The sequence below is a fragment of the Anser anser genome, assembly GCF_964211835.1.
Source record: "Anser anser genome assembly, chromosome: 2".
NCBI classification, from domain to species: domain Eukaryota; kingdom Metazoa; phylum Chordata; class Aves; order Anseriformes; family Anatidae; genus Anser; species Anser anser.
Window position 1 is genome coordinate 50,680,025 of NC_139721.1, and position 27,884 is coordinate 50,707,908.

The 27,884-nt window shown below is 42.8% G+C and overlaps 2 protein-coding genes and 1 long non-coding RNA gene across 6 annotated transcripts; 1 reads left to right on the top strand and 2 right to left on the bottom strand.

The window, feature by feature from the left end:
• Positions 1-51: 51 nt before the first annotated feature.
• On the bottom strand, positions 52-3,806 carry LOC310893234. 2 transcript variants are annotated; one of them, XR_014578835.1, is made up of 5 exons: positions 3,669-3,806; positions 2,623-2,701; positions 2,371-2,485; positions 819-870; positions 52-719 (listed from the first exon to the last, which is right to left on the bottom strand). It is a non-coding gene; the product is annotated as an uncharacterized lncRNA (long non-coding RNA). The 2 variants fall into 2 exon arrangements; XR_014578834.1 differs by lacking the exon at positions 2,623-2,701.
• TYMS (thymidylate synthetase) lies at positions 3,072-16,839 on the top strand. 3 transcript variants are annotated; one of them, XR_014578833.1, is made up of 8 exons: positions 3,078-3,774; positions 4,470-4,543; positions 5,764-5,938; positions 11,715-11,816; positions 12,984-13,159; positions 14,187-14,234; positions 15,178-15,249; positions 16,176-16,242. XR_014578833.1 is itself a non-coding variant. In XM_083821877.1 (7 exons), the coding sequence occupies exons 1-7, from the start codon at positions 3,138-3,140 to the stop codon at positions 16,311-16,313; spliced, it is 1,374 nt and encodes a 457-aa protein (XP_083678003.1). In that variant the 5' UTR covers positions 3,088-3,137; the 3' UTR covers positions 16,314-16,839. The 3 variants fall into 3 exon arrangements, 2 of the variants coding, with proteins under 2 accessions (XP_083678004.1, XP_083678003.1); XM_083821877.1 differs by lacking the exon at positions 14,187-14,234 and having other exon boundaries at positions 3,088-3,774; positions 16,176-16,839; XM_083821878.1 differs by lacking the exons at positions 12,984-13,159; positions 14,187-14,234 and having other exon boundaries at positions 3,072-3,774; positions 16,176-16,839.
• A 2,612-nt stretch (positions 16,840-19,451) lies between these two features.
• ENOSF1 (enolase superfamily member 1) lies at positions 19,452-27,884 on the bottom strand. Its single transcript, XM_083823789.1, is given in 8 exon segments — positions 19,452-20,668; positions 21,070-21,142; positions 21,144-21,182; positions 23,949-23,987; positions 24,500-24,515; positions 24,612-24,721; positions 27,323-27,405; positions 27,863-27,884. Coding segments are annotated over 7 exon segments (573 nt in total). The 5' UTR covers positions 27,398-27,405; positions 27,863-27,884; the 3' UTR covers positions 19,452-20,447.

Below are 27,884 nucleotides of genomic sequence, written 5' to 3' on the forward strand. Positions count from 1 at the left end.
CAGATACCATGTCTTCGCCTTCATTAATCAAGTACAAACTGAAATTACCACTATTCATTATGTTTTTTATTTTAGGTGGTGTTTAAGAGCATGCTCCATGTTATTTTTGACAATAAAGGACTGAAAAGTTAGAACCAGCATCTTGACTTGAAAGAGTTGCTTTGCCATAAGATTTGCACATTAGCAGTGCTCTGCTCAGAGTAGCAGTTAACCAAGTCTGCAGTTTGACTTGTAGGAGTGTGCAGAGGAAAATCCTTCCCACAGCCTTCTAACCATTTTTTGTAGGAATTGCTCATGGAGGCCTCGCTCCGTGTTTAAGAGGTTTCCAGATGGGGAGGGAGGAACGAGGCCAGAGAGGCAGTGGCAAACATTGCTTCACGTTATCTCACCCCATGGGGAAACTCCAGGAAAGATGGTGTGTTTTTTAGGTGGTATCATGCTACTGGTGATACCATGCTGCCATGGGGCTAGCCACAAAACCTGGAGAAAACGTGAGGAGCTTTGTCATGCACAGCTTAGGCAGCCACCTATGCTCACAAATGGCACTCCTAGAGGCCAGAGCCACAAGAAGTGCAGACCTACAAGCACTGCAGCGTCCCACGGATCTGCTGAAGAGGCACTAGACTCAGAGATGGCTCCTCTTCAGGTCACTGAGTGTCCGACAGCCTCATCTTAGCAAATGAAGCTGGGAAGCATAACCTGAATGCATGTAGAAGTCTCTGAAGGAAAATAAAAAGGATTAAAGTTAACAAAATAGATGAAGAAAAGAAAATGTCAGTGTTTTTTTATTGACTGTCATTATTTGAGGTCAGACTCACAATTTTTAAACAGATGAGATGTCGTCCATCAGAGAGGCTGAGGTGGCCTGGCCTGCAAAATTTAGACAGAATACAATAAGCCTCACCACGAATTTTTATTAGGTTTATGTTGGTGAAATTATATTATATTTAAAATACATAGTTTTTAATATTTGTAAGCATACAAAATAAAATTTTCCCACAGTTGATATACAGTTTGCCTTCAAAATTCTCTGTAATTTCTATAGTTATTGATAATATATACTCTTTCAGATCATATAAGACTAATCTTCATGTCCTTATGATGACAAAATTAATTTCTTTAGTCTGATTATAATTTTTAGCCTGAATTGCCTGTGCAACACATTTTGTATATGCATTTCATACCCGAGAAAAGTAAGTGGTGTTAATTTCCAAACTGCAATACCATTTTATGTTCCGTTTGCACAACAAATTCAGGGCACATGGAAGTATGATGAAAGAAAAAACAGAAGCTCCACAAGAAAATGGGAAGCTCTACAAGAACTGAAAAAGAGAAAAAAATCCACTTCGGCCTGTTTTTCATGTTGTGTATGTTTTTGCAACAGGACACTGATACATTCCCCATATATTTATTTGTCAAACATCTTTCAGATTAAAAATAAAATATTTATTTATTTTTCTCCTAGGAAAGAAGATGTGTGAAATCTTACTTCCTGAAATCCAGTATACTCTCCTTAGGTGAAATACTCCTTAGCTCGATGTACAGCTAATTGTTAAATGCCTATGGTTAAAGCAGCTGCATATAAATACAATTTTGCTTAATAAATACCATGACGTATGAGCTAGCAACTGATGACTGTAGCAATCTTTTAACTGGAAAACAAATTCAAGACCATTTTAAGTGTCACTTGTTTAAATAAAATATTATTTATGTTGTAAATTAGGTAATCTTTGATAACCAGCTATGGTCCTGTTTATGCAAAGACTTAAGGAAATAATCAGCTCTAAGCATGCAAATAATTCCTATTTGCATACTTAAATTCAGGCACATTTTTAAGCCTTTTCCAGATTGGTCCCTACAGATGTTGCACATTCAGCTAAGTCTGAATCAACCAGATTTCCATATGCATATAGCATATTATTTTCCAATGAAAACTTTCCATCTCTTCTTCTAGTTGCTTTTGATGTTTATAACGCACATTAATTGACTTTTCTGAATATGCAGTAATGAGTAAGTCTTCTGCCTTTGGCACTTTTTTACTTGTAGTTTGCCTCTGGAGCCATAATTAACAGGGAATCCTTTATCAGAAAAGATGTTTGTCTTTTCCTACATTATACACTTTAGCTTGCATGGTATTTGCAAATTATAATAAAGGTTAAGTACTGATACATCTCTCAGAAGCAGAGTTCTAAGTAATTTGGTTTCATTTACTGTGCCCGACATTTCTTAGAATTTTTGGCACATGGTTATCACCATTTTCAACTGTCTTTGCTAATTAAGTTTTATACATTTCAAAATGTACAAAACCATGCACGAGACACAAGAAAAATTGTAATTTCATTGTTTAAATAGTGAGAAAGATATGGTTACCTGCCTGCAGTAAGAAGCAATGTTTTCTAGTAAACAGTCCTCTGTTCCATTCAACCTCCATTACATACGCTTGTATTGCAGGATCCTAATCTTGAGAGATTAGTAGTCATAACTCCTGTAATCACACCAGTAGTTAGAAAGTTGGGTTTTATCTGAGAGATAAGTGACTCTTAGGAAATGCTCAACTTCTAAGACATACTAGTGAAGAAATATTCAGGGAAGAGTTTGTTTTGATGATCAGAGAAAATATACCTAGAAAAATCTCAGATGACGCTGCATCAGGAATCATTTCAGTCAGTTCAGAAGGCACAAGTCAGAATGCAAAACGATGCTGAAAAATGGGGGAGAGAAGCTGAGATCGACAGGATGAAACTCAATAAAATCCAGCACCGGGTGCTACCCTTGGTGAGAAGGTATGGCAGAAAAGGAGCCCAGCTGTAAAAGCACGGGTGGGTGTAACACAGCAGGCAAGCCTGTGCATGGGACATGGCGATGCAGGAGCATCTCACAGGAGATGAGGGAGGCAGGTGCCGGGCTGCACTCGGGGCTTTGGGTATTGAGGCTGGAGCGATCCCTCCTGAGGCGTTGCAGCCCGCCAGCACAGGCCGGAGCCTTCTGTCCTACCCAGCTCAGCACTGCCTGCTACGAAAGAGACCGGAGATGGATTAATTTGCCCGTGGGGTGGAACAAGTAAAAAGTCAGGACAGTTTGGTGCACAGGCTCGGTTAGGTTTTCGGGAAAGGCCTGTCTGGGTGCGTGCGAGGGGGATGCTACTGAGGATTTCTCTTGGGGTCCCTTCGGCAACTCAGTCACTCGACTGTGCCCGCCGTGACACCATTTTGCTGTCCCTGCAGCCCTCACTAGCGGCTGGGCGACAAGGCGAGGGGCCACGGCGCTCCGGGGGGGCCACTGGAGGCGGCACAGGGGCTGCCACGGCCAGTTGCCGAGCAGCGGGGGCTCAGCCGAGCCCGGCGGGCCTGGAGGGGTCCGCAGCCCCCCTCAGCCCCCCTCAGCCCCGGGTGGTCCCGGGCAAAGCCGTGGGGAAGGCCACTGCGGGGGGGGGGAGGAAGGGGAAGCCCTGCTCCGCCCGTTCCTCCGCGCTGCTTGGCGGGAAGGCAAAACTTGGCGTGCTCGGGCGAGAGGAGGCCGGCGGCTTGGGGAGAGCCCGAGCCGGAGCCGGAGCCCCCCCCAGCCCGCAGGGACAGCCCGGGCTGCCCACCGCCGCCATGCCTACGGCGGGGGAGCCGCCGAGCGCGGCCGCCGATGGCCTGGAGCCGATGGCCGGCGAGCCGCAGTACCTGCAGCAGGTCCGGCACATCCTGCAGCACGGCCACCGAAAGGACGATCGCACCGGCACCGGCACCATCTCCGTCTTCGGCATGCAGGCGCGCTACAGCCTCAGAGGTCGGCACCGAGGCGGGACCCGCGGCCCCAGCCCCGCCCGGGGCCGCCCCGCAGCGCCGGGGGTCGGGCGCCATCTTCTCTGCCGGGGGAGCCCCGGGGGGCTGCGGAGGTGTGTGGGGGCAGCCCTGCAGCCCCCTCGCCCTTGTCCAGGCTGCGACGGCTCGGGGACAACCCCCGGCAATGTTTTTGGTATCGCGGGGAGGGGTGGCAGTGCCCCTGGGCGTGGTGGTGAAGCGGGGAAGATGGGGAGGGAACCTTCCTGCCATGCGGGCAGAGGAGGGAGAACTGGTCAAATAGGTTTGTGTATCCTATAAACGTTTACCCTAAGCCTCCTCTGAAATAGGTTTGGTTATCCTATAAAAGTTTATCCGAAGCCTCCTCTTTGTACTTTCTACATATGAGGCCTACACGGCCCCGCATGCTGCCCCACAGTGTCTTATCAGCGGCGCTCTGCAAAATCCCCCTCTGCAAGCCATCGGCCTCCATCTGTTGCTGCACTTTGCTCCAGGAAAAGAAAAGTCAGGCTCTTACCTTCCTTGGTCCCAATAAGAGCATTACACATCCTTCCCCAGCTTCTTACCTTGTCTCCAAACTCCTGAGTATCAGATGAGGACACTGTCCTCTGGAGAAAACCCTAAGTCAGTTCACCCTAACAAATTGGTGATCATCTCTGACACCTTGTATCTGTTTTTCAGATCAGTTTCCACTGCTAACAACCAAGAGAGTGTTCTGGAAAGGCGTGTTGGAGGAGCTGCTGTGGTTTATCAAGGTTCAGTATTTGGATGTCTCTATCAGTAGCACGCCTGAGAATAATGTCAAAACAACTTTCTGGTATGGAATAGGTTAAGGAATTTGGGATGACTGCGGGTGCTTCTGTTCATACAGCAGAACACACTGCATGCACAAGACCATTATCTTCAAGACATGCCGTGTATTTTAGTGAAGACTATTGCATTGTTGCAAATTAAATTTTTTTGGACTGTTTCTTTTGAAGGGAAATAGTCTCATACAGTGAGTTCTTGTGCTATTTTAGCTATACTCTGCAGTTGGAAAGCCTAATATAGCCTCTTTTAGTAGCGTTTGCATAAGAAATAATAATATGAAGTAGCTTGTAAACAATTTAATGATCTGCTTTTTAATGTTGAGGTAGTTTGTATTGATTTGAATAGAAACAAGCAGTGAGGAACCACAGATGCAGTAAGACTGATGTAAACACTAGGCTTTTTAGCAGCAAAAAAATGAGACCTAATAGAGCTAATAGCTCTAGTTAGAGTACTAAAATTCTGTAGAGAATATGTTGCTATACAAGAGTTCTTGATACGTTGTGACATTTAACTGGTGTGCGAAAATCTACCTAGCCATTTGCTAAATAGCAATACTCAAGTACACGCATATTTTTTTTAAGTATCCTTTTTCCAAAGATAAAAGACTAGATACTCCCCAAAACAGAACACTTGTTGTGTTGAATTTCTGAGTTTGCTGATTCGGACTTGTTGAGGAGCTCATTGTTCAACGGTTATTATTGCATGACTCCAGGTCATTTTGTCACATTTTTAATTTTTGTCATGCTAACAAGAGGGATTTTAAGACCTTAAGCTCATTATAGGTGGCTTGGGAAAGACAATGTCTAGGCCATACATTTTTTGTTTACTTATATCCATCTAAAAAGCAAAATGTTTTTCTCTGTAGATGTGCATGTGAACTGATATACTGCAGGTGACCTTGAGACTGTACTGTTTGTGTGTTCACAGTTAGAATAATCCTGAGTTAAATAACAGAAGCATAGCATCTCAAACCTCAGTCTAGTATGTTACTCATAAGATTTATTCTAAGTGCAAGAACAGCATCTAGTATAATAATCAGACTGTTTATCCTTTATGTTAAAGGTGGAGAGATATTGTTGAATGGCAAAGCTTAATGCAGCTGTTTTGGGTCATGTCGTCTGTGCTGGGATTAGAAGGTAGACTTTGTACTGTCTGTATTTTGTAGGGTTCGACAAATGCCAAAGAGCTCTCTGCAAAGGGTGTGAAGATTTGGGATGCCAATGGATCACGTGAATTCCTGGATAAGCAGGGTTTTTGCACCAGAGAGGAGGGGGACTTGGGACCAGTTTATGGTTTCCAGTGGAGGCACTTTGGAGCAGAATACAAAGATATGCACACAGGTAATCACATAAAAATGCAACCTTGATTGCTTAGTGAGATGACTGTAGCACCTCGCTTCCAGAATTCTGTGGATGGTTTGGACTGTTGTTAAAAGGACTGTTCACAGGGTGAACTGAAAACCAGAATGAATAATCTCAGAGAGGGTGAGTTTTGCTTTTTATTTTTTAATTAACTGAATCTAATTATCCTGAAAGAAGCAGTGTTGTATATTGTAGTTTGGCATTTGTAGAACAGAGGAATCATAAGGCATGTGTTATTTTACTTTAATGTAGAATTGGCATGGGCATTGATAGATGGAAAGGTATCTGTATTGCAATCCAGAAATGTGAGCTAGCTCAGTTTGATTGGAGTGGAACACAGACTGCACTCTGAATGCTAACACAGGATCCTAATTCCGTGATGCACTTGTGCTGGCAGGAGCTGATGTTAGTGCACCATGGGAGATTGTGGAACAGAAAGGTATTTCCATTTTGCAGCTGGAACTATGTAGGATGTATCCACAGCTGATGATGCTGTGGATAGAATAGCTGTAACAAATTACGATGTGATGCAATATCTGTTGATATTATTTTCAGTGGAACTGGTCCATTAAACTTACTCTGAAGTGTCTGGATGGCTCTTTCTAAATCATCGAAGCAGAGGACATACAAAAACTTAGAAGGACTGCCATAAAAAAAAAGAATCAAAAAAAAAAAAAGAATATCCCTGTCTGGTTGGTGTGATTTTTTTTTTTAACTCATGTAGAATATCAAAATGGTTAATTATATTTTTTCCTGTATTTTCTTGTCAATGCATTCGCAAAGTTGACATTAAGATATAGATACTGTACTTAATTTTGGCATGTTGACCACTGGCAGAGTACAGTTTTATGTTAACACAGGTGATCCAAATGGTGAACTGACAAGTCTAAAAACTTACAGAAATGTTTTTGCATTACTGAGTTTAAAAGGACTGAGGCCTGACGTAGTGTAGCAAAAATGAACAAGATAAATACCCTTAACTTTTGTTGCTAATGGATTTTGTTATGTTTTGCTACTAATGGATCGGTAATTAGCTTCAGGAGCTAACAAAACCATTTGAAAAGGCTTCTGGCACAGTGCTGCTGGCAGAAGAAATCCCTGAGATGCTAATTATGTATTACTACCTTGCTTCCCAGCCAGCTTGGGTCTCTCCCTATAACTATAATTTGGTGTTGTGTTGCAATAAGAGTTATTAGAAAAAATTAGTTACCAACCATGCTGATTCACTGGCATGAGTCAGAATAATGAATAACAACTAATGACTCTTTTATTTTGGAATCCATTCTGCTGGTAAGTTAATTCCAGTGAATTGCATATATAATTGATATTGAGCCTAAAATCAGCCAGCACAATGGTCAGTGGGTGAATTGTAATATCCTGTGATATACGAGATGAAAGTTCCCTTCTGGCACTGAATGTTACGGAAATTTATTTTTTATAAATGACCTTGTGAGCTCTAGATCATAGAATCATAGAATGATGGTTTGGGTTGGAAGGGACCTTAAAGCTCATCAAATTCCAAACCCGCCTGCCATGGGCAGAGACACCTCCTACTAGACCAGGCTGCCCAAATCCCCATCCAGCCTGGCCTTGGACACTTTGTGGTGGCTTTATGCAGGTGGGCAGCTGAGCTCCACCACAGCCACTCTCTCATTTCCCCTCCTCAAAGGGAAAGGGGGAGAAAATATGATGGAAAAGGCTCAAGGGTTGAGATAAGTACAGGGAGATCACTCAACAATTATTGTCATGGGCAAAAATACTCAGCATAGGAAAATTAATGTAATTCATTACCCATTACTAACAAGTTAGAGCAGTGAGAAACTAAAAAAGCAAACAAAAAACACCTTCCCCCCATCCACTTTCTTCTACCTCCTACCCCAAGGCAGCCCAGGGGAACGGGGAATGGGGGCTGCGGTCAGTCCGTAACGTTTCTCTGTGCTGCTCCCTCACGGTCACTCTCTGCCTCTGCTCCCCGTGGGGTCCCTCCCACGGGATGCCGTCCTTCCCGAACTGAGCCTGCGGGGGCTGCCCACAGGCAGCAGCTCTTCAAGAACTGCTCCCACACGGCTCCGTACCACGGGGTCCATCCATCCCCCAGGAGCAAACTGCTCCAGCATGGGTCCCCCACGGGCGGCAGCTCCCCCCAGGCCCCCTGCTCCTGCGTGGGCTCCTCTCCACGGGCTGCAGCTGCAGCCCGGGGCCTGCTCCTGCGGGGGCTCTCCATGGGCCGCAGCCTCCTCCAGGCCACATCCACCTGCTCCACCGGGGGCTCCTCCACGGGCTGCAGCGTGGAGATCTGCTCCGTGTGGGACCCATGGGCTGCAGGGGGACAGCCTGCTCCACCAGGGGCCTCTCCACAGGCCGCAGGGGAACTGCTGCTGCGTGCCTGGAGCACCTCCTGCCCTCCTGCTGCACTGACCTTGGGGGCTGCAGGGCTGGCTCTCATTCCTCTCTCCCAGCTGCTGTTGCACGGCAAGTTTTTTTTTGTTTGTTTGTGTTTTTTTCCCTTTCTTAAATCTGCTCTCACAGAGGTGCAAATAACATCACTTATTGGTTCGGCAGGTCCCTTTGGAGCCTGCTGAAACAGGCCCTTATCTAACACGGGGCAGCTGCTGAATTCTTCTCACAGAAGCCGCTCCTGCAGCCTCCCTGCTACCAAAACCTTGCCACATAAACTCACTACACACTTCTAGGGATGGGGCATCCACAGCTTCTCAGGGCAACATGTTTCAGTGCCTCAACACCCTCACAGTGAAGAACTTCTTCCTAATGTCTGATCTGAATCTCCCCTCTTCTAGTTTAAAGCCATTACTCTTCGTCCTATCACTACACTCCCTGACAGAGGCTCTCTCCAGCTTTCCTGTAGGCCTCATTTAGGTACTGGAACGTTGTTGTAGGGTCTCCCTGAAGCCTTCTCTTCTCTGAGCTGAACAATCCCAACTCCCTAAGCCTGTCTTCATCAGAGAAGTGCGTCATCCCCTTGATGGTCCTCTGGGCTCACTCCAGCAGGTCCATGTCCTTATGTTGGTGGCCTCAGAGCTGAACGCAGTGCTCCAGGTGGGGTCTTACCTCAGGGAGCAGAGTAGAGGGGGAGAATCACCTCCCTCAACCTGCTGGCCACACTTCTTTCGACGCAGCCCAGGATAGGGTTGCATTACATTGTTAGTGTGTGTTGAGCTTCTCATCAACCAGCACCCCCAGGTCCTTCTTCTCAGGGCTGCTCTCAATCCATTCTCCGCCCAGCCTGTGTTTGTGCTTGCGATTGCCCCGGCCCAGGTGGAGGACCTTGCACTTGGCCTTGTTGAACCTCATGAGGTTTGCACATGTCCATCTCTCAAGCCTGTCCAGCTCCCTCTGGATGACATCCCTGCCCTCCAGTGTGTCAACTGCACCACACAGCTTGGTGTCATCGGCAAACTTGTGCCCTCAATTTCACTGTCTTTGTCACCGTAGAAGATGTTAAACAGCACCAGTCCCAACATTGTCCCCTGAGGAACACCTCTTGTTACTGATCACCACCTGGACATTGAGCCATTGACAGCAACTCTCTGAGTGCGACCATCCAGCCAATTCCTTACCCACCGAGTGGTCCATCCATCAAATTCATGTCTCTCCAATTTAGAGACAAGGATATCATGGGGGACAGTGTCAAATACTTTGCACAAGTCCAGGTAGGTGATGTCAGCTGCTCTTCCCCTATCCACCAGTGTTGTAACCCCACTGTAGAAGGCCACCGGGTTTGTCAGGCATGATCTGCCCTTAGTGAAGCCATCTGGGGTGTCACCAATCACCTCTTTATTTTCCATATGCCTTAGCATGGTTTCAGGGAGGATCTGCTCCATGATCTGGGCAGGTACAAAGGTGAGACTGACTGGCCTGTAGTTCCCTGGGTCTTCCTTTTTTCCCTTTTTAAAAAAGCCACGACTTCTCAAATATGATGGACAGTGGCTTAGCAACTTTATCTGCCAGTTCCCTCAGGACCTGTGGATGCATCTCATCAGGTCCCATGGACTTTTGAACCTTCAGTTCCTTAGATGGTCTCAAACCTGATCTTCTCCTACAGTGGGCGGTTCTTCATTCTCCCAGTCTCTGCCTTTGCCTTCTAGGACCTGGGCTATGTGGCTAGAGCTGAGTTTGGCCAGGAGCTCCTTGTTCATCCATGCAGCTCTCCTGGTATTTTTGCCCAACTTACTCTTTGTTGGTATGCATCACTCCTGAGTTTGGAGGAGGTGATCCTTGAATATTAACTAGCTTTCTTGGGACCTTCTTCCCTCCAGGGCTTTGTCCCACGGTACTCTGCCAAGTCTGCAGAGGCCAGAGTCTGCACTCTCGAAATCCAGGGTAGTGAGCTTTTTGTGCTCTTTCTTTGCCGTCCTCAGGATCCTAAACTCCACCTTTTCATGGTCACTGCAGCCAAGGCTGCCCTTGAATTTCACACTCCTTGTTGGTGAGAACGAGGTGCAGTATGGCATTCCTCCCCTGCCTGTCCTTCCTGAAGAGCCTGTATCCTTCCATCCTAACACTCCAGTCATGGGAGCTGTCTCACCCTGTCTCTGTAGTGCCAGTGAGGTTGTAGCCCAGCACGTGCATGTACATCTCTAACTCCTCTTATTTATTCCCACTGCTATAAAGACATCTAAGTTACTGCCTGGAGTGGCTGGAATTCCTTCATGCGGGTTTTCAGGTGCTCTCCTGCTGACCTGTGACCCTTCTCCAGGCTCTGGGCATCTCTCTTGACACTGGCATCAAACCAGGAGGAGTGGGATGTGCTGAGGTTCCTCTCCCCTGGCAACTCTAGATTAAAGCCCTCTTCACCAGCTTGGCAAGCCTATGACCGAAGGTGATCTTCCCCTTCTCTGATAGGTGGACCTCATCAGCCCCCAGGTTTCTCAAGGCAAGTCCCATGGTCTAAGTAGCCAAACGTCAATGCTGGATCTGACTGCACCTTTCAATCCCCTTCCCTTTGACTGGGAGGGCTGGTGAAAAAATAACCTGCTCTCCCGAGTTCCTTACTGCTGCTCCCAGGGCTCCCAGATGGATGTGTATATTCACCTGCCGAAAACTTTCTCCTTTTGAGCATTCAAAGAATTCGTGGCACTCCATGTTACTGGTCTGGATGTAAAATACATAAATATATATGTATATTTTTAAGGAGGTCTGTAGCATGTAAATTTAACATCTACAGACAAAGACGTCTTAATCCAGAAGTGCAATGGGAGAATTACTTTGAATAATGTGGATGACTAGATGACTAGAATGACTATCTTGTTGCTCATTCCAGTACAGCCTTTATCCTGTTTAGGTAACAAGTCGTCATGAATGATGAAGTAACATGCTTTGTACAGTTAATGTTTTTGTCCTGTAACCATTGTTTTTTGGGAGGTAGTGTTCATGCAGATTTCATTTTTGGTCTTAAAAAATGTCTAGTTGTTGATGCTTTGAAGAAAATGTTCTGAATAGGAATGTTCCCCTTTCAATGGGTGCTAAAGGTACTGAAAGCACACAAGAGATGGTGGGACGTATTGTAATACCATCATGAGAATTTCACAAGCCTTAAGAGCACCCAAAGGAAGACCAAGAATAGCCTACACTTGAAAGGTGCAAACTGATAAATCTAGTCACTTTCAAAGTTCCACGAAAATCTTCAGAGGCTGTTATTTGGGTATGACCTTTCAGTGGGGTGTGAGCTGGGCTTTGGAAATAAATCATGATTTGAATCTATCTGACTTAGATCATATTTGGCATCTTTCTTCAGATTATTCCAACCAAGGAGTTGACCAGCTGAAAAACGTGATTGATATGATCAAAACCAATCCAGATGACAGAAGAATCATTATGTGTGCTTGGAATCCCAAAGGTACTGAACAGCACACGTTAAGGGAATGCCGTTGAATGTTATCTTACTGTATGGTAACCTATGCTCTAAGTACTGTGTCAGCAATTGGTTCCATCTTGGTGTCTTTGCTATTCTTCATAAAACTACCAGGAGTGTAGGTCACTGAATGCAATAAAAATGGTCAGGGATTATCAGCTTGGTTCTCTTTCTACTTAGTTCTCATGTTCAGACCTCATAATTTTTGAACGATTACTCCAAAGTTTTTCTTAGCAGGTTAGAGTGAGGGATATACATGGCTACCAATGACAGAAGTTATGTTAAAAAGGTTAAAAAAAAAAAGTATACCAAAGCAGTGTGTCTGTTTTTCAGTCATATATTAAACCATAAACTTATAAAAAAGCCTTGCAACTAGAGAACAAAAATATTATTTGTGTTGTAATCATTTTCTTCGGAAATACGTTGTCCGGATGCCTATTCACTCTGTAGTGCTGCTTCTAAATAAGAGCTGCTGCTAGAGTATGTTTTACTTCAGCAGCGGTAGTTCCATGCCCACAAAAAAATCCCCCAGCATTTTCCACTCGTCTCTAAAAGAGGTTTCCACGCACTGTTGCTTGTATTTTTAAGGTTAAACATTCTCCGATATCAGGAGCGGGTTAAAGTTTTACTTACCTAGCTGTAAATTTACTATCTTCACTTTTAAGTGTAGATAAGCACTCAAAAGATCTTTTGTTTGCTAATTAGTTTATTGTTGATCACTCAGTTTTATATCAACAAGCAGTAAAGATACATTGCAGTGAGAAGAGCATAAGATGAAGCTGTTGGAAGTTGCTTTAGGGTACACGCTTAATTTTAGTCTTAATGCCTTCCTTTAGTGAAATCAATTGGCTCACCTAGGTGAGTAAAACCAAACTGCTGTGCAGCATTATGGCATAAATCTGTTCTGTGGAATATCTGTTTATGATTTTTCTAATCATACAGCTCAGGAGACAGCTTGTCATGACCCAGTCTTAATTGCTCAGGCAGCAGGTGTTTTTAAACAAGAGAAAAAGCAACAGAATGATAGTGCAGCTTGATGCTGCTGTCTACCATATCTCATCAAGTGCTCGTTCAGATTTTGCATTTTCTACATTTATGACACTAATGCTGTTTTGACTTTTTTTCACCTTCTTCCTGTATTGCAATTTGTAGATATTTCTCTGATGGCTTTGCCACCTTGTCATGCCCTTTGCCAGTTCTATGTTCTAAACGGAGAATTGTCTTGCCAACTCTATCAGAGGTCTGGAGATATGGGACTAGGAGTGCCTTTCAATATTGCCAGCTATTCACTGCTCACATACATGATTGCCCATGTCACAGGGCTGAAGGTAGGCTAGTCAATCATTTTTACCTGATATTGTTTGAAGAGTGACAAAGATAAGACTCTGGTGTCATGTCCAAAAAAAATGGAATGAACATACTTTTCAAAATCTTGCTGAAATATGTGTAAAAGAGGTTGGCAGTTGGGATCAGCAGTGTAAGAATGCTTAAATTCAGGTCAAACAGAGGAGATCCTCCAGGTCTCTTTAAATGAACGTGTCAAAACTGACCTGTTCCAGTACTCTACTCAGAAATCTTAACTGAGCAGTTGTCGTTAAGGGATAATAGCATACAAGTGATTAAATTTTGTAGAATTTGTTATTTTGTTGTAAGTGAACAGTAGCACAGCAGTTGCTGTCAAGATTCCAATTTGGATGTTCTGCCCACCTAACGTCCTGCTATAATTTCAGTTTTGTGGCTTTATTTATTTATTTATTTGTTTATTTTTCCTGCTGTAGATGGTTATGTAGAATGGCAGTATGTACTCAAATAGGTACTGCCCTGATTCCAGAGCTGTATTTTGCAGTTCGGTAGAATAATTTAAGTGGCCCACAGTCTTAAACAAGTGAACCCCCTTGTCTTTAGAGCATTTAAAAATTAAAATAGCAAGGCCATTTGGGCCTGATCCTCCTGCTACCAGCAACACGAAAGGGAACTTAAGTTAAAATAGGCAAGTAGGGAAGAATCAAACTTCACAGCAAGAGAATAGACATACTTTAAAAAATAGGCCAAAGTACTAGGAAAAGCAAAAATAACATTATGTCCATAAAGTAGCTCTTCCCCCTCCACCACTTCCTCTCACAGCTTTGATGGTTTCCTTTTTTTCCTGTGGAGAGATCCACAAATTTTTGCTTTTAAAATCTAGCACACTGTGAAATATTACAATGAGAAATGCTACGTGATACAGAGCTCTGAATAAGTATTTTAATATCTTGGTTTGTATAAAATTGCAAATTAAATAGATTTTTAATACGCATGTATAATGGGTAGTGATAAATTTTAGTTTTCAAATTTTTTTGCCCTACTTACCATTAGTTGAGAAGTAATGCAGCCTCTGAAGACAGACAATTTTGACCACTCAAGGTAGGTGTCTAAACTAATCATAAAATATCCTGAGTTGGAACGGACCGACAAGGACCATCAATTCCAGCTTCGGGCTCCACACAGGGCTACCCTAAAATCAGACCATGTGTCTGAGAGCGTTGTCCAAACACTTCTTGAACTCCGGCAGGCTCGGTGCCATGACCACTGCCCTGGGGAGCCTGTCCCTGTGCCTGACCACCCTCTGGGTGCAGAACCTTTCCCTAACACCCAGCCTGACCCTCCCCTGTCCCAGCTCCATGCCGTTCCTTTGTGACTAAGTACAAGGAAATTTTCCTTGCCCTTTCTGTACTGTAGCAGTGTAATCTCTGAGTGTCAGACATACAGCATTTAGCGTGATGTATCCAAAGGCTCATCTACCTTGGTCAGAGGTTGATAAAATAGCCAGTAAAACTTAAGTTAAATTAGACTTTTCTGGGTTGCTAAGTCACAGAACTTGCAAGCCTGCAAAACTCATTTGGATGCTGGATAAATGCTGTAGCCTGTGACTGACACCTCCATTGCCACAAACGACATTGTTCAGTAGTGACTAAGGTTGCTAGTTCGAAACAACTTCAGCAAGTCCTAACTTGCTGAGGATGTGGAAGAGAAAGCTGGATGTCACTGCCACACTTGTTCCCAACTGGGTGAACAGATCAGTAGTACTCCGTTCAGTTACTGTACCTGTTTCCTAAGGAAGATTTCAAGGATACATTTTTTAGTACGTTAATGGGAGTTTCATTATGTTTTTATTAACCATGCATGTGTCTGGGAAGAGACTGTCCTCTGAAGTTCGCAAGGATGTCTTGATAATGTAATCCAGTACAGAAGCTGCAGTTCCATGCCAGCTGTTTGATGCTAAGAATCAACACCATAGGCATTGTAATGTTGTGCTTTCTTGAAATCTGACTATTTGAAGACCACTTGTATTCTCCTTTTTCTTCAGCCTGGAGAGTTCATACACACATTAGGAGATGCTCACATATATCTGAATCATGTGGAACCTCTAAAAATTCAAGTAAGTACTTACTCTGTGTTCTTGTATCCTTTTATCTTCCACAATGCTCATCCAATACAAAGTTACCTTGGTGTTGTAATTGCTATTTTGCAGATACTCATTTGTATGTCTTTTCTTCACATTTCTGTGCTAATAATTGTAGTATCGAAAATGGGTATTATTGTAATAAACTGGCCTTTAACCTATGTTCACCTCTGTTTGCAAACAGAAATATAATACAAACATGACTGAAATGTACATCAATGTACCATTCCACATTGAAATGTACTGCTCTAGAACCAAGTTAGAGACCCAGAATCTGTACCTTACTTTTGACTTCGTCATTACAAAGCCTTAGAAAGCTGTTCTGCCTAATAGGATAAACACAAAATAAAATGTCTTTGGAGTACAGCAGAAAAGGATAACTCATCAATTCACATTAGTTAGTCGGTATTACTATTTGGCTGAATAAGGGTATATTTTCTTCAGGATCTATTTTGGTGCAGTAGAAACAATTAGAATTTTATTTGATTAGACTTTGCTCGGAGTGAACATCCTCACCATTCATATGGTTCAAAACCATCCAGAGAACTAGTTATTGGTTTGGGCCCTAATGTTCCCATGAGAAACTGCAGCACATTGGATGCACATCTGGGTCAGAATTTCCAATTTAGTTTCCTCTGGAAGGAATTTAATTTGCATCCATGAGAATTGCTCTACAGACTGAAACTGCTTGCAGTGCATTTGGACACTGCTGCTTCCAATCAAAATACTAAATTAGATACTGCCAAACTGTATTATTTTTGCCTTTAAGTCTTCTTGGGGAGGGGGGAGAATCTACATGGTGTAATCCGAATTGAGATTAATGAGATCAAATTTAGAACATAAAATCTCTGCCTCCAAGTATTACCTATGTACAATAAACTTAGGACATGCTTTTATTTCAGCTTCAAAGGGAGCCAAGACCTTTCCCCAAACTCAGATTTCTTCGTAAGGTTGACGACATCTGTGACTTTAAGGCAGAAGACTTTCAGATTGAAGATTATAATCCTCATCCACCTATTAAAATGGAGATGGCTGTTTAATGCGGTAGAACAGCTTCTATTAACACAGAAATTTACCTAAGCTACTTAGCTTTCTCTGTGCTTACAGTAACTTTTTTTTTCATATACTTCAAAAGGCATAAGCTTTATTATTGAAAAATAAATGGGCGATAATAAGTCAATGTTATATTCAGTACTGAGTTGTCAGACCAAATTTCTAGGCATGGAAAGCGCTGCTGTTTTTTTCCATCTGTTACAAAGCAGAGTAGAATTCTTAGCTTCCGTGAGTTGGAAGGTGAGTTTGGATTATTCCTTCTGTGTAAGCAATGCATGTACTATGCAGAGGTTACCCCAGCTTTAGGTTGCTTGTGAGATGGTTTCCTACACATCGTTTCAGTTAACAGCGGCCATTTCAGTTACCATTCATCTACTATTTCTGAGTCGTACTTGCTTAGATGATTAATTTAGTACTGAAAATAAGAACTTTTATGTGTGATAGAGGATTTCTTCAAGTTTATAGAAGTCTTTAAAATACATATGTATAATAAAGCTTTTTTTTAAAAAAGTCTTTTGGAATGGATGATGCACATTTAATTTTAGTATGTTTTTTCATAGTAGTAAGTAAGAGCTGGGAAACAAAGGTAAATGCTGTTAATAAGAGTTGGAAAACAAAGGTGAATTCTATTTTAGCAGTCCAATCTCTGCTACCATGGGCAACAGTTTCCTGTATCTTCTTCCATAAAGAAATCAACTTTCACTGTAAAACTAGTTGTGTCTTTCTGCCCTTATTCACTCCTATTCAGTACATTAATACTAATAGAAAAAATGTATTTTAATTTCCAACCAGTAGGACTTACAAAGCTTAAATTATTGTTTTCTTTCTATGACATGTAGCCCAACACACAGCACAGGGATGTCATTGTCTTTTGTAAGTGCACCAAATGTAAATAAGCTACTGCTTATTAGATAGGTTCTCCTCAGCATCTAATGTAGTCCACCTTTCTTGAACAGAGATGGTCAGACTGTACATACTATTTCACCTGAGATCATACCAGAAACTTGCTTAATACATGGAAGGATCAAACTTTACCTTTTTCTGATCCATTAAATGAATGCTCAGTGGCTAATCTGTGGTTAAACACACTGAACTCACAGACAGTAGCAGTATTCTTGTTACTAGACCTGAAAGTCATGTCACACGCTCTTTCCTGTAAATTTCATCCCAGCTCTAGCAGTTTTAAGGTCATCTAGTTAGGCTCTTCAGGTGTCATCTATATTAAGCATACCTCGCAGCTTTAGGTTGTCAGCAGCTTCTTACCATGACCATACTTTTCTAAGTTAACGATTCTTGTGTGTATTTACAGCCCTCTAAAGTACAAGAAAACAGTTTAGGTTGTGCAGTCACTTAAGAGTTCTGCCTGCACTTAGCAAGTTAAGTTCCTTTTGCTGGAAACCACTTTATGTAACACTTCAGTTAAGGTGGAATGTGCAGGGTGTTTTAGCAAGTGTAGCTAGAGAGAATGTGAAGCAGAATGTTGGCCTCAAGGCTTGAGTAGAGGGAATTAGCACATGGTGAAGTTGACTAGTACAGACACACCCAGACATGAGAAGAAAGAATTTAGAATGGGAATCATTGCCTGCCTTTCATAAATTGAAGAGGACTTAGTCCAACCATTAAAAAAAAAATCTTTTTAAGTATGAAGCATGACAAATGGTCTATCTTCCCATAGGTATATGGACATACACAGAGTGCTTAAACGTGGTAACAGACCAGTACATAGCTCTGGGAGAGCTACTTCTTTTCACTATAGGAATTAACTAAAACATCACTGTTCCTCTTTATTAGCACGATTTAGTACTGATAGCAGTTGTTGACCTGAAGCATGGACCTTAAAGTCCAAGCTAGTTTACGCTGCTCAAGAGATCAGAAAGATATAAAAAAGTAGTAGTTTATTATACAGCAGGCTTTAATGTGGTTTAAATTAATAAGTTTGAGACTTGCATGTTTTCAGGCAATGGAAATTAATATTCAGAAAATTTGAATATATAGACTTAAACAGGAAGTACTCGAAGTACTCAAAGAATTTACAGAATGTGAAGACTGTTCACTGCTGGCAAAGATGACTGGTATGACTGAAGACTATATTTAAAGCAGTATTTTAGACAGAACAGCACATTTCTAGATCTTTTGGGAAGCTATGAAAGGAACCCATAGGCCTTTTGAGAGAAGGGGGTGTTCCTGGACTTTCTTTCTGATGAATAAGCTGTCCCCAGCAGCTTCCTATCCTTCACACTTTCCAACTGATGACTTAAAGAGCCCTACAGGTGGCATTAAAGAGCCCTACAGGTGGCATTAGAAGTCAGTTTGTTGCTAGCTCTGCATACTGTAGCATTTCTGAGTCCTTGCCATTCGCCCTGCTGAACGCTACACTCATTCTGCCTCCCAGTTTGGCCTTGAAGTTTTCTCTTCCAGTCTTTCATCATTCCTTCTCCAAATGCATCCTTTCATCATATCTTTCCCCAGTTTCCAGGGGTAATACAATCAACTTGGAGATAGCAAAGAAATTTTGTACCACTTTGCTCAGATAGTAGCATCACAGGATGGTTTGGGTTGGAAGGGACCTTAAAGTTCACCCAGTTCCAACCCCCTGCCATGGGCAGGGACACCTCCCACCAGACCAGGCTGCCCAAGGCACCAGCCTGGCCTTGAACACCTCCAGGGATGGGGCATCCACAGCATCAACTTCTTCCTAATGGCTAATCTAAATCTCCCCTCTTTTAGCTTAAAGCCATTACCCCTTGTCCTATCACTACACACCCTGTCAAAGAGTCCCTCCCCAGCTTTCCTCTAGGCCCCCTTTAGGTACTAGAAGGTTGCTGTAAGGTCTCCCCAGAGCCTTCTCTTCTCTAGGCTGAACAACCCTAACTCCCTCAGCCTGTCTTCATCAGAGGTGCTCCAGCCACTTGATCATCCTGGTGGCCCTCCTGTGGGCTCACTCCAAAATGTCCATGTCCTTATGCTGGGGGCCCCAGAGCTGAATGCAGTGCTCCAAGTGCGGTCTCATGAAAGCAGAGTAGAGGGGAACAATCACCTCCTTTGACCTGCTGGCCACGCTTCTTTTGATGCAGCCTGGGATACAGTTGGCCTTCTGGGCTGAAATTATAATTAATAATAATTATTATAGATACAAACACATATATAGTATAATTATATAATAAAATATAATAATAATGTGCGGTATAATATAATTAATATTCATCAAGGCTGCTCTCAATCCATTCTCCGCACAGCCTGTGTTTGTGCTTGGGATTGCCCCAGCCCAGGTGCAGGACCTTGCACTTGGCCTTGTTGAACCTCATGAGGTTCGCACATGTCCATCTCTCAAGCCTGTCCAGCTCCCTCTGGATGACATCCATGCCCTCCAGCATGTCAGCTGCACCACACAGCTTGGTGTCATGGGCAAACTTGCTGAGGGTGCACTCAATTTCACTGTCCATGTCACGGACAAAGATGTTAAACAGCGCCAGTCCCAACTCTGTCCCCTGAGGAACACCTCTCGTTACTGATCTCTGCCTGGACATTGAGCCATTGACAGCAACTCTCTGCGACCATCCAGCCAATTCCTTACCCACCGAGTGGTCCATCCATCAAATGCATGTCGCTGCAATTTAGAGACAAGGATATCATGGAGGACAGTGTGAAATGCTTTGCACAGATCCAGGTAGGTGATGTCAGCTGCTCTTCCCCTATCCACCAGTGTTGTAACCCCACTGTAGAAGGCCAGCACATTTGTCAGGCACACTAACTGCATCTGTGTTAGTCAAGCTTCTGTAACCCACATTATTCCTTTTGTCTTATATGTTACAAAATTGGTCTTGCAGAAATACCACTAAGAGTATTAGTTATCTAGTTATGAGCGATAAGGGGTCATAAAAGAAGGAACTGTCTCTGAATTTTGAGACTAACATCTCATCAATCATCAAAATCCATAGTCTGTTCATTTGTCTGCCTTGGTAAGTTTGCCACCTTACTGTCTGGGATCCGTGAAGTGTCTTGAAGACTGAATATAGCCCAGGTCTCGAGTACCTTTTATTAAAAATAAACTTTTCACTTTCATATGCTTGAAATTTAATCACATTTCTAACTTCTCTTTGTAGCCCACATGGGTAACAAGGCTAATGCATATTGGGAACACCAAGTAGCAACATCTTTTTAATAATAATAAAAAAAGGAACCTCATGGTAAACTGTTACAGGAGTGTTTTGTATAACTAACATGCTTTCAAGACTTCCTGATGCTGAAATATCATCAAATATTATCAAGTGCTGGACCAATTCACAGAGGCCAACACTCTCAGCATGAGAGCAAACAGGCACTGAAAACACAACAGCAATGCCTGTGTTTAATTAAGCACACGAGAGGAATGTTCTAAATAATAGACTAAATGATAAAGGACTAAATGATAAAGATCAACTGTGTTTCTGTTCTTTCATGATTTTTTAAGACGGCTTCTGACAAGCTGTCCTAGCAATTTCTGGCCCACATCCCCCCCCCTCCCCCCCAAATCAATACTAAAGACAGTGTCCAATACTGGGGATCAAAAGGGATCAAAAGTCTCTTGGTGCAGCCCTATAGCATGACATGAAACAAAGAAAATTACAGAACTGCATACAAGCTTATGCTTAGAAATCACAGACATGACAGCTGAAGAAACCAATCAGACTAGTTCGGAGGGGAGGGAGAAAAAGATTTTCTTGATGCATTTTGCAGAGCCTTATTCTGGAGCTCTTTGTCCATCAGTGACAGACAAGGTTTCATTCACCCTTCCCTGCCTGCAGCTGTCACTTTGGCAATAACTCAAGGCACTAGCTTTGTAGGAGCTGTTTAAATATCACTTTGTTGTGGCATTGTAAGGGAAAAATAAAAGGACCTGAAGTCTCCCAAATTAACATATTACAAGAGCTGCTACAAGAGCTGCTGGCAACTGATATCAAAACATTTGTACAGTATCCCTTCTGTGTGGTTCAATAAATGCAAATTATTTTAATTACTCCATTTAAATGAAAGGTCGCATGAATATTTGGATGAAAAAATGTTCAAGGATGTTACCAATATTAAAAGAATCGGATTGCACTTGTAAGTTACTATAAGGGGACTATACCTGACCAAGGTCTGGATGAACTCAGTTACACAGAAGAAAAAAAAATCTGTGTGTGTGAGGGCAGAGCCTCACTGGAGTGCATTTGGAAATTCTTGCCCCTTAACTGGGTGTTGAACCACACAAGTCAAAGGCAAAGTGAAAATGGTTCTTCCATTGCAGGACAAGGACAGCGGCTTTCACCTAAGCAAATAAGGCTGTCTTTGTAGGGAAGCCATTAGGTAATGCTCACACAAACTGATCTGGCAGCTCTGCCAGGTAATTGCCTCCCAGATTGCCTCAAGATCATTTCAGGGTTTAGGGTCCTTTAGGAGCCAACTCAACTCCCTGAGGTCATCTAAGCTCAGTGTCTACAGGTAAGGACCACGGATGCCCTGGGGGCTGGACTGTCTTAGCCATACTTCAGCACACTCAGCAGCTTTGGGATCTGCTTGCCTTTGTGAACAAGCAGCTATTCCCATTTTGAGACAGCCAAAGTGAATACAGCAGTGATTCTGCTACAGGAAATCGTTCTTTCTCCTGGAGACCTGTCGAGATGAGAGATGGCCTGCTAGAAAAGATGCACTTGGTTAAGAGTCAGGGTTCAATTTCTAGCTGTGCTACAGATTTCCTGCCTGGAGCTTGGCTAAGTTGTTCAATCAGTTCAGGCTTCACGTTAATTTCCCGGGTTTGTAGTATGGATGATGGTACTCCCTCTATTCTCAGGGGAATTCTGTGGATAAATACATTAAACACTTAATGTGGTTCTCAGATGTTATGGTGAAAAGAAGAAAAAGATTACACAAACCATCAAGTAAAGCCAATACTCAGGACTTGCCTTTACTTTGTAAAGCAGAGCTATACTAATGGGTGATTCAAACACTTCCTAATAGACGTTCACCCCCCTCTGCAAATTAAGTGTCTTATCTACTGATAGAGAACAGCTGACAGCGAGAAGTACAACGAAATGTGTTGATAGCGGGGCTTGGCATGAGAAACTGGCAGCGGAGGAACTATGCTAATGCAATCATGTTGTTTCCAGTTGCTGCAGAGGAACGAGAATTTGTTAATTCGCGTTGTTTGGCTCTGTCGATTTAGTGTCAAGAGCTTGCAAGAAGATGGATGCAGCAAGAAAACATTTACTTCAGGCTGGAGACTGCTATTCTGAAAGGTACACGTTGGTCTATTGGCACCTTGCTGCTTATGGTATATTTTGACAGTTATGATATATGTTAGTTCTGGTCTTTGGACTCATTAAAATATTTAATGTGAAAAGTGTTTAGGTGTAGCTGATGGCAATGACTTAATACTGATGCTGACAAGGAGATTCCTTGGGGGAAAGGAAAGGTTACGTACAGCCTTATAACACAGGTACATATACAACATGCAGGAGCGCTGCGGGGAGCAGCCAGCCCTCACTGCACCCTGACAGGGGCACAGCACGTCATCTTCCTTCTGGTTCCTCTTCTCCAGAGGTTACTGCCTGCACAGCAGAGCTGGCCTTAGGGGAAACGTGTTCCTTCTCCACTGCTCCAGCTCACCCTGATGCACAGCACCACGGCTAAAGGCGCGGGCACGGCCGAGCATGTCTGTCCGAGCACGGCGCTGCCCATGTGCCAGCCTCACCTGAGCAAAGCCTGGTGGAGAAGCCAAATTTCTCCTGGGGTGATGTGGAGGTTGGGCTATGAAACCTCAGTGCTGCATCTGCTGCGAGCAGTGAGCGTGAGACGAGCATAATGCTGGACAGGTTACATTTCTGCGGGGTCTTCAGGAGACCCGATTCTCAAGCAAATGGTGTACAGGCACCCTGACAGGCTTAAGAGGATGAAGTACAACTTGGTAACAGAATAACCTTCCGTGGATTTGGTCTCTGCAGTTGAGTTAATGCAGCACAAATAGATTGGACACGAGAACAGGAGCCAGGAACCTCTTCATTCCTACAACCGTGCGCTCGTACAGCCACAGGAAGGTGTGCCGCGCTGAGCACAACCTGAGCACCACAGCCACAGAGGAAAAACTAGCTCTGCTAATAACCCTTGGGCTACCAGGGGATATCAGCAGCCCTGCAGCTCTGTCCAGACCACGTTGTCCAGACCATGTTGTTCTCCAGGGATGCTCCTGACAGCTTCAAGTCATGGACGTGGCTGCACTGTGCTTCATGCTGAGCAGCACGGACTTCTTGTGCCTCGCTTCTCTACCTGTGGTGTGGGCAATGATGATCACAGCTGCATACTTTCATGTTTCTCACAGCTGAGGGGATATAATGTCAGCAGTTACTCTCTTAATTAAAAAAAAAAAATCATGTATTTCCAGGTTGTTCACAAAAATTATGTGTGAGAAGAAAGGAACCAGGGAGAGCAGGTGAAGGGAGGCAGCCTTGGTAGGCAATAGCTGAAATAGATATCAGGTAATTTTCAGCTGTAATATTTAATTCTAGTGAGAAATGCAAAGGAGTTTTGGCACTAGCTCCAAAGGCTAGGTGTTGCATTAAATAAATAGTAATTAGGAAAAAGCCCACAGCGCTTACACATACACTTACCCTGTTGGTTGCCACACCAATTCCTAGCAGTGCTAAGGCCTGCAAGGAAATCACAAACATTCAAGACTTGCTTCTGGTTTTTAATTCCCAACAGAGTTACCCAGTAGCATAAAGGATGGAATAACAGTTGATTCAGCATACTCATTTTATAGAAAATGTTACACACTTTATAAAACATTTTATTGATATTTTTTTTTCTGCCTTCTCTGCTCCACAAACAACATGAAGAATTATATAGCAGTGTGTGCGGAGCAGTAAAGAAATGTATGTTCTGTATGTCTGGGGTTTTAATGGTGCTGCCAAGTGCAGCATGTGGGGAGCACAAATGCTGAACCAAACTTCCAGTTTCATTGGAAGCCACACATTTTAAAAAAAGTCCATTCACATTTCCTACTAAAAGTTGGCTGCCTTCCTCATACAGACATTACAGTCGTTTTACATATATATATTTTTTTTTAGGAACAAGCTATTCCTTTAAACTTAAGGGAATACAGGTGCAGAATGTGTGTCAGGGTCCTGTAGCAAATATATGTAATGATACCCTGAATAACAAGTTCAGCCTGAACTCTGAGTATGTCAAGGAGCGGTATCAACATTACACCACAATTTTCTAGACTGAACTCACTGTGTCATTTTTTAAACAAATAATAATAATAAAAAAACCCTCCAAAGAATATCGTCTGGAGGAGTTGACTCCATGAGGGTTTAAATTCAGCCAGTTTAGTGACCCACTCTATTGCTTTTATTTCCCCTTGTTGGTTTGCAACCAGCATCTGGGGATAAGGAAAATAAGAATCAAATACACTGCAGGATCCTATTTACTTTTTCTGTCAAACTCTAATAAAAAGAGCTGAAACATTGATATGAAGTGATGGGAATTCAGGAAATAGAAAGGAAATTAAAAGCTGGAATTCACATTCTGCCTGTATTGTGTGCTTTTGGCCACACTTACTCCAGGATCTCGCAATGACTATAGTAATATCCAAACTAGGTTTGAGCCAGGCAAATCAGGAGCTGCAGGAAGGAGAGCACAGTCTTCTGTGGGAATGAGTACATCTTGGCAGCATGTGTTGGATCAAAGCACCCTAAAGCACAGACGTGGCTGCCTAAAGTTTTCAATGGAAAATACTTTTTTGACAAAAAACATAGTTTAAATAAGATGGCTACCCAACCAGCACATCTTTCTCACACAAGGGAGAATTTTCCTGCCTTCAAAGAGTGAAACACCTGAAAAAGACACTACACTTCCTCTACAAGCTCTTCAGGTCCTTGTCATGCTGCATTCAGAGTTCCTGATTAGGCATTTCATGATATACAGCACCGTGAAAGCCCTGTGCTGCACTGCAGCACCCATGGTAAGTAGGGAACAAATGGGGCAGAGATTCCAGCCTATAGCAGTCCAACAGAGCAACATTTCTGAATCAAAATGCGTGACTTCCATCTAATTATTCCTTAACAAGCTTTCCTCTGGAAGCCTCCCTGAATATAAAAGACATGCTAAATCTTCTAGAAAGCAATCCTCTTCATGAGTTTCCTCCACAGACCTGAGTGAAAGTTCTGGCACGTAAAATACTTAGTCATACATCCACCTCAATCATGTCAAATAATGCTCTTTTTTTGGTATTATATCACCATTCATTGCCATTATTATTCAGGATCTGAAAAATGAAAAATAATCTTTATCAAGAAATGTATATAATGGGAGATATTTCATCCAAGGATTTTGAGGTAGCATAGTAACAAAAGGTGATATTCCCCATTATCTTTCCAGGGCCAGTCATTTGTCATATAAATCTGCATCTGTGAATATTGTACTGCAGATCTGCACCCACCTTTATTTTGAAGCCAGATGCACATTTGGAACAAGATATAGATCACTTCTGAATGATTAATGCAGCTGTAAACTGGGATCCATAAACTAGAATTCACAATTGCAGCATCACCGTCTTAATGAAAGAATTTTCTTATTACTTCTCTTGTGAGTAGGCTTCATCCTACTCTGAAAACAACAGCAATGTGTTTTTGTTTTTTTTTTTTCATCAATCAGTGGAAACGTGGTTATTGTCATTTGCAATCATCCCTCAGCTTTGCCATACCATTACTGTTTTTCTGCAATGCAGTATTATGCAGCAGTGGAAGTGGGGAGGTGTCAGAGATACACAGAAGCAAAGACATCACTGCCCTTCTCACAGACTTGAAAGAGTTAGACAAGATCTAGTCTATCTATCTGTTCAAAGCATAAAACACAGAATACCATTCAATATATTCAATAGAAGTGTTTTCTGCACCTTGTCCAGCCCTCTCTAAAGACCTCTGTGCATAGCTGCAAATAAAGTTATATCAATTACACATGTTCAAATAACTCTAGAATAATATTAATTTACGCATCTTTAGAAAAAATAAAAATATATAAATTTTATTTCTTCCTATGAGCCAGCAGAAAGCCAGCAGAAAATGAGATCGGACGTATGAATAACCTCCAGTTGCAATATAGGAACCAAACTCAACTCAGCTAAGTATAACATATGACAAATTTTTCTAAGTCAGATATGAACATCTCATGACTGAGCACTGCTATTTCTAGATATATCAAGAGGTGTATTTCCCAGAAGACAAATCCTAGTTGTATCAACTAAATCTGACACCAATAAACTGTCAAAAGCTTTCACAGCATTTCACTGAAAGCCAAGTCCATCGCACATACCACCTGCTCAGGCAGGAAGGATGCTGCTCCCCAAAGGAACATAAGGACCCTTCTCCTGTTCACAGTTTCAAAGTATCCCTCAAAGCCAAGGCAACCAGGGGTGGTAGAAGAAACCAGAAATTATTGGTCTTTAGAGGGTCATGTAATCAGCCAAGAAGACATCCCCACTTCTCAAACATGATTTTTCTGCAGGCTAACAGCACTGTGCTTCTGCTCATAGCCATCCTAGCACAGACTCAATGTGTTTGCATTAACTCATAACAATCACACCTTTGGTTAATACACATCACTTTCCTAGTATCCCTAGGTGCTTCAGCTCCTGGTTTAACCAAACACAGCTGCACCAAAGTAAACTCTGTTGTACACAGCATACCAACACGAAGAGACTTCCGTTTCAACCTTAACACCTAGTTCTCAATACTCAAATGCTTTGGGTACAATGCAAGGAATAGAGAGGACTGTAACTCTGTCTTACTGGGAGAATTAGTTAAATGGCATTGGGCCTGTTTTTTACCTCTCAAAATGTTTCTGCAAGGTTACTTTTTAACTCAGTCCAGCAAAACTTCAAAGTGTTCAGGAGCAAGTAGTGAGAACTGACCGTCGTCTGTTAGCATTTCCCCATTCCGTATACCATTTTAGGTCCTCCTGTTGCAAGAGAGAACATTCAAACCTGTTTTACCTGCTGGTCAGAGTAGTGCAGCCAGGCACAGGATGTTGCATAAGCAGGATATCCATGCTTCAACATTTGCTCTTCTGGAGCAGACGATGACTGTCTCAAGCCAGGTGGTGTTTTAGTCAACAGAGGATTATTTTGTTAAATGGCCGACCAAAGACTGCTCTTTGGGGAAACTGTAGGAGTGGAGGTGTTTTGACCTCTTTTTTTTTTTTTTTTTTTCTCCTTAAAAGTCATAATTTTGATTCAATAGATCAAATTTTGAATTACCCCCTCTATCTTCTCTCTAGCTATTTCATTGCAAGAGAACTGCAAATCAGAAAAATCCTTGGAAGGAGCAGAGAACAGCACGATCTCCTTGCTAACCCAACACAAACAGCTGTATGCAGCACAAACCAAATGCCTGTGACTTTGTGCTCCTGGGACACAAGAGAAGATGCTGGCAAACAACATCCTTCATCTCACACAGTCACCTTCCCATTCTCCATGAGATGCAGAGCAATGGTTTTCATCAGGTGCAGATCTGCTTTGGCTCATCCCTTTCCTTTTCCCCAAGCAG

Coding starts and splice junctions, on each gene's coding strand:
- TYMS (XM_083821877.1), top strand. CDS start 3,138: ATGCTACTGAGGATTTCTCTTGGGGTCCCTTCGGCAACTCAGTCACTC. Junction 5,939..11,714: donor ATACAAAGATATGCACACAG/GTAATCACATAA, acceptor ATCTTTCTTCAG/ATTATTCCAACCAAGGAGTT. Junction 11,817..12,983: donor GTGTGCTTGGAATCCCAAAG/GTACTGAACAGC, acceptor TGCAATTTGTAG/ATATTTCTCTGATGGCTTTG.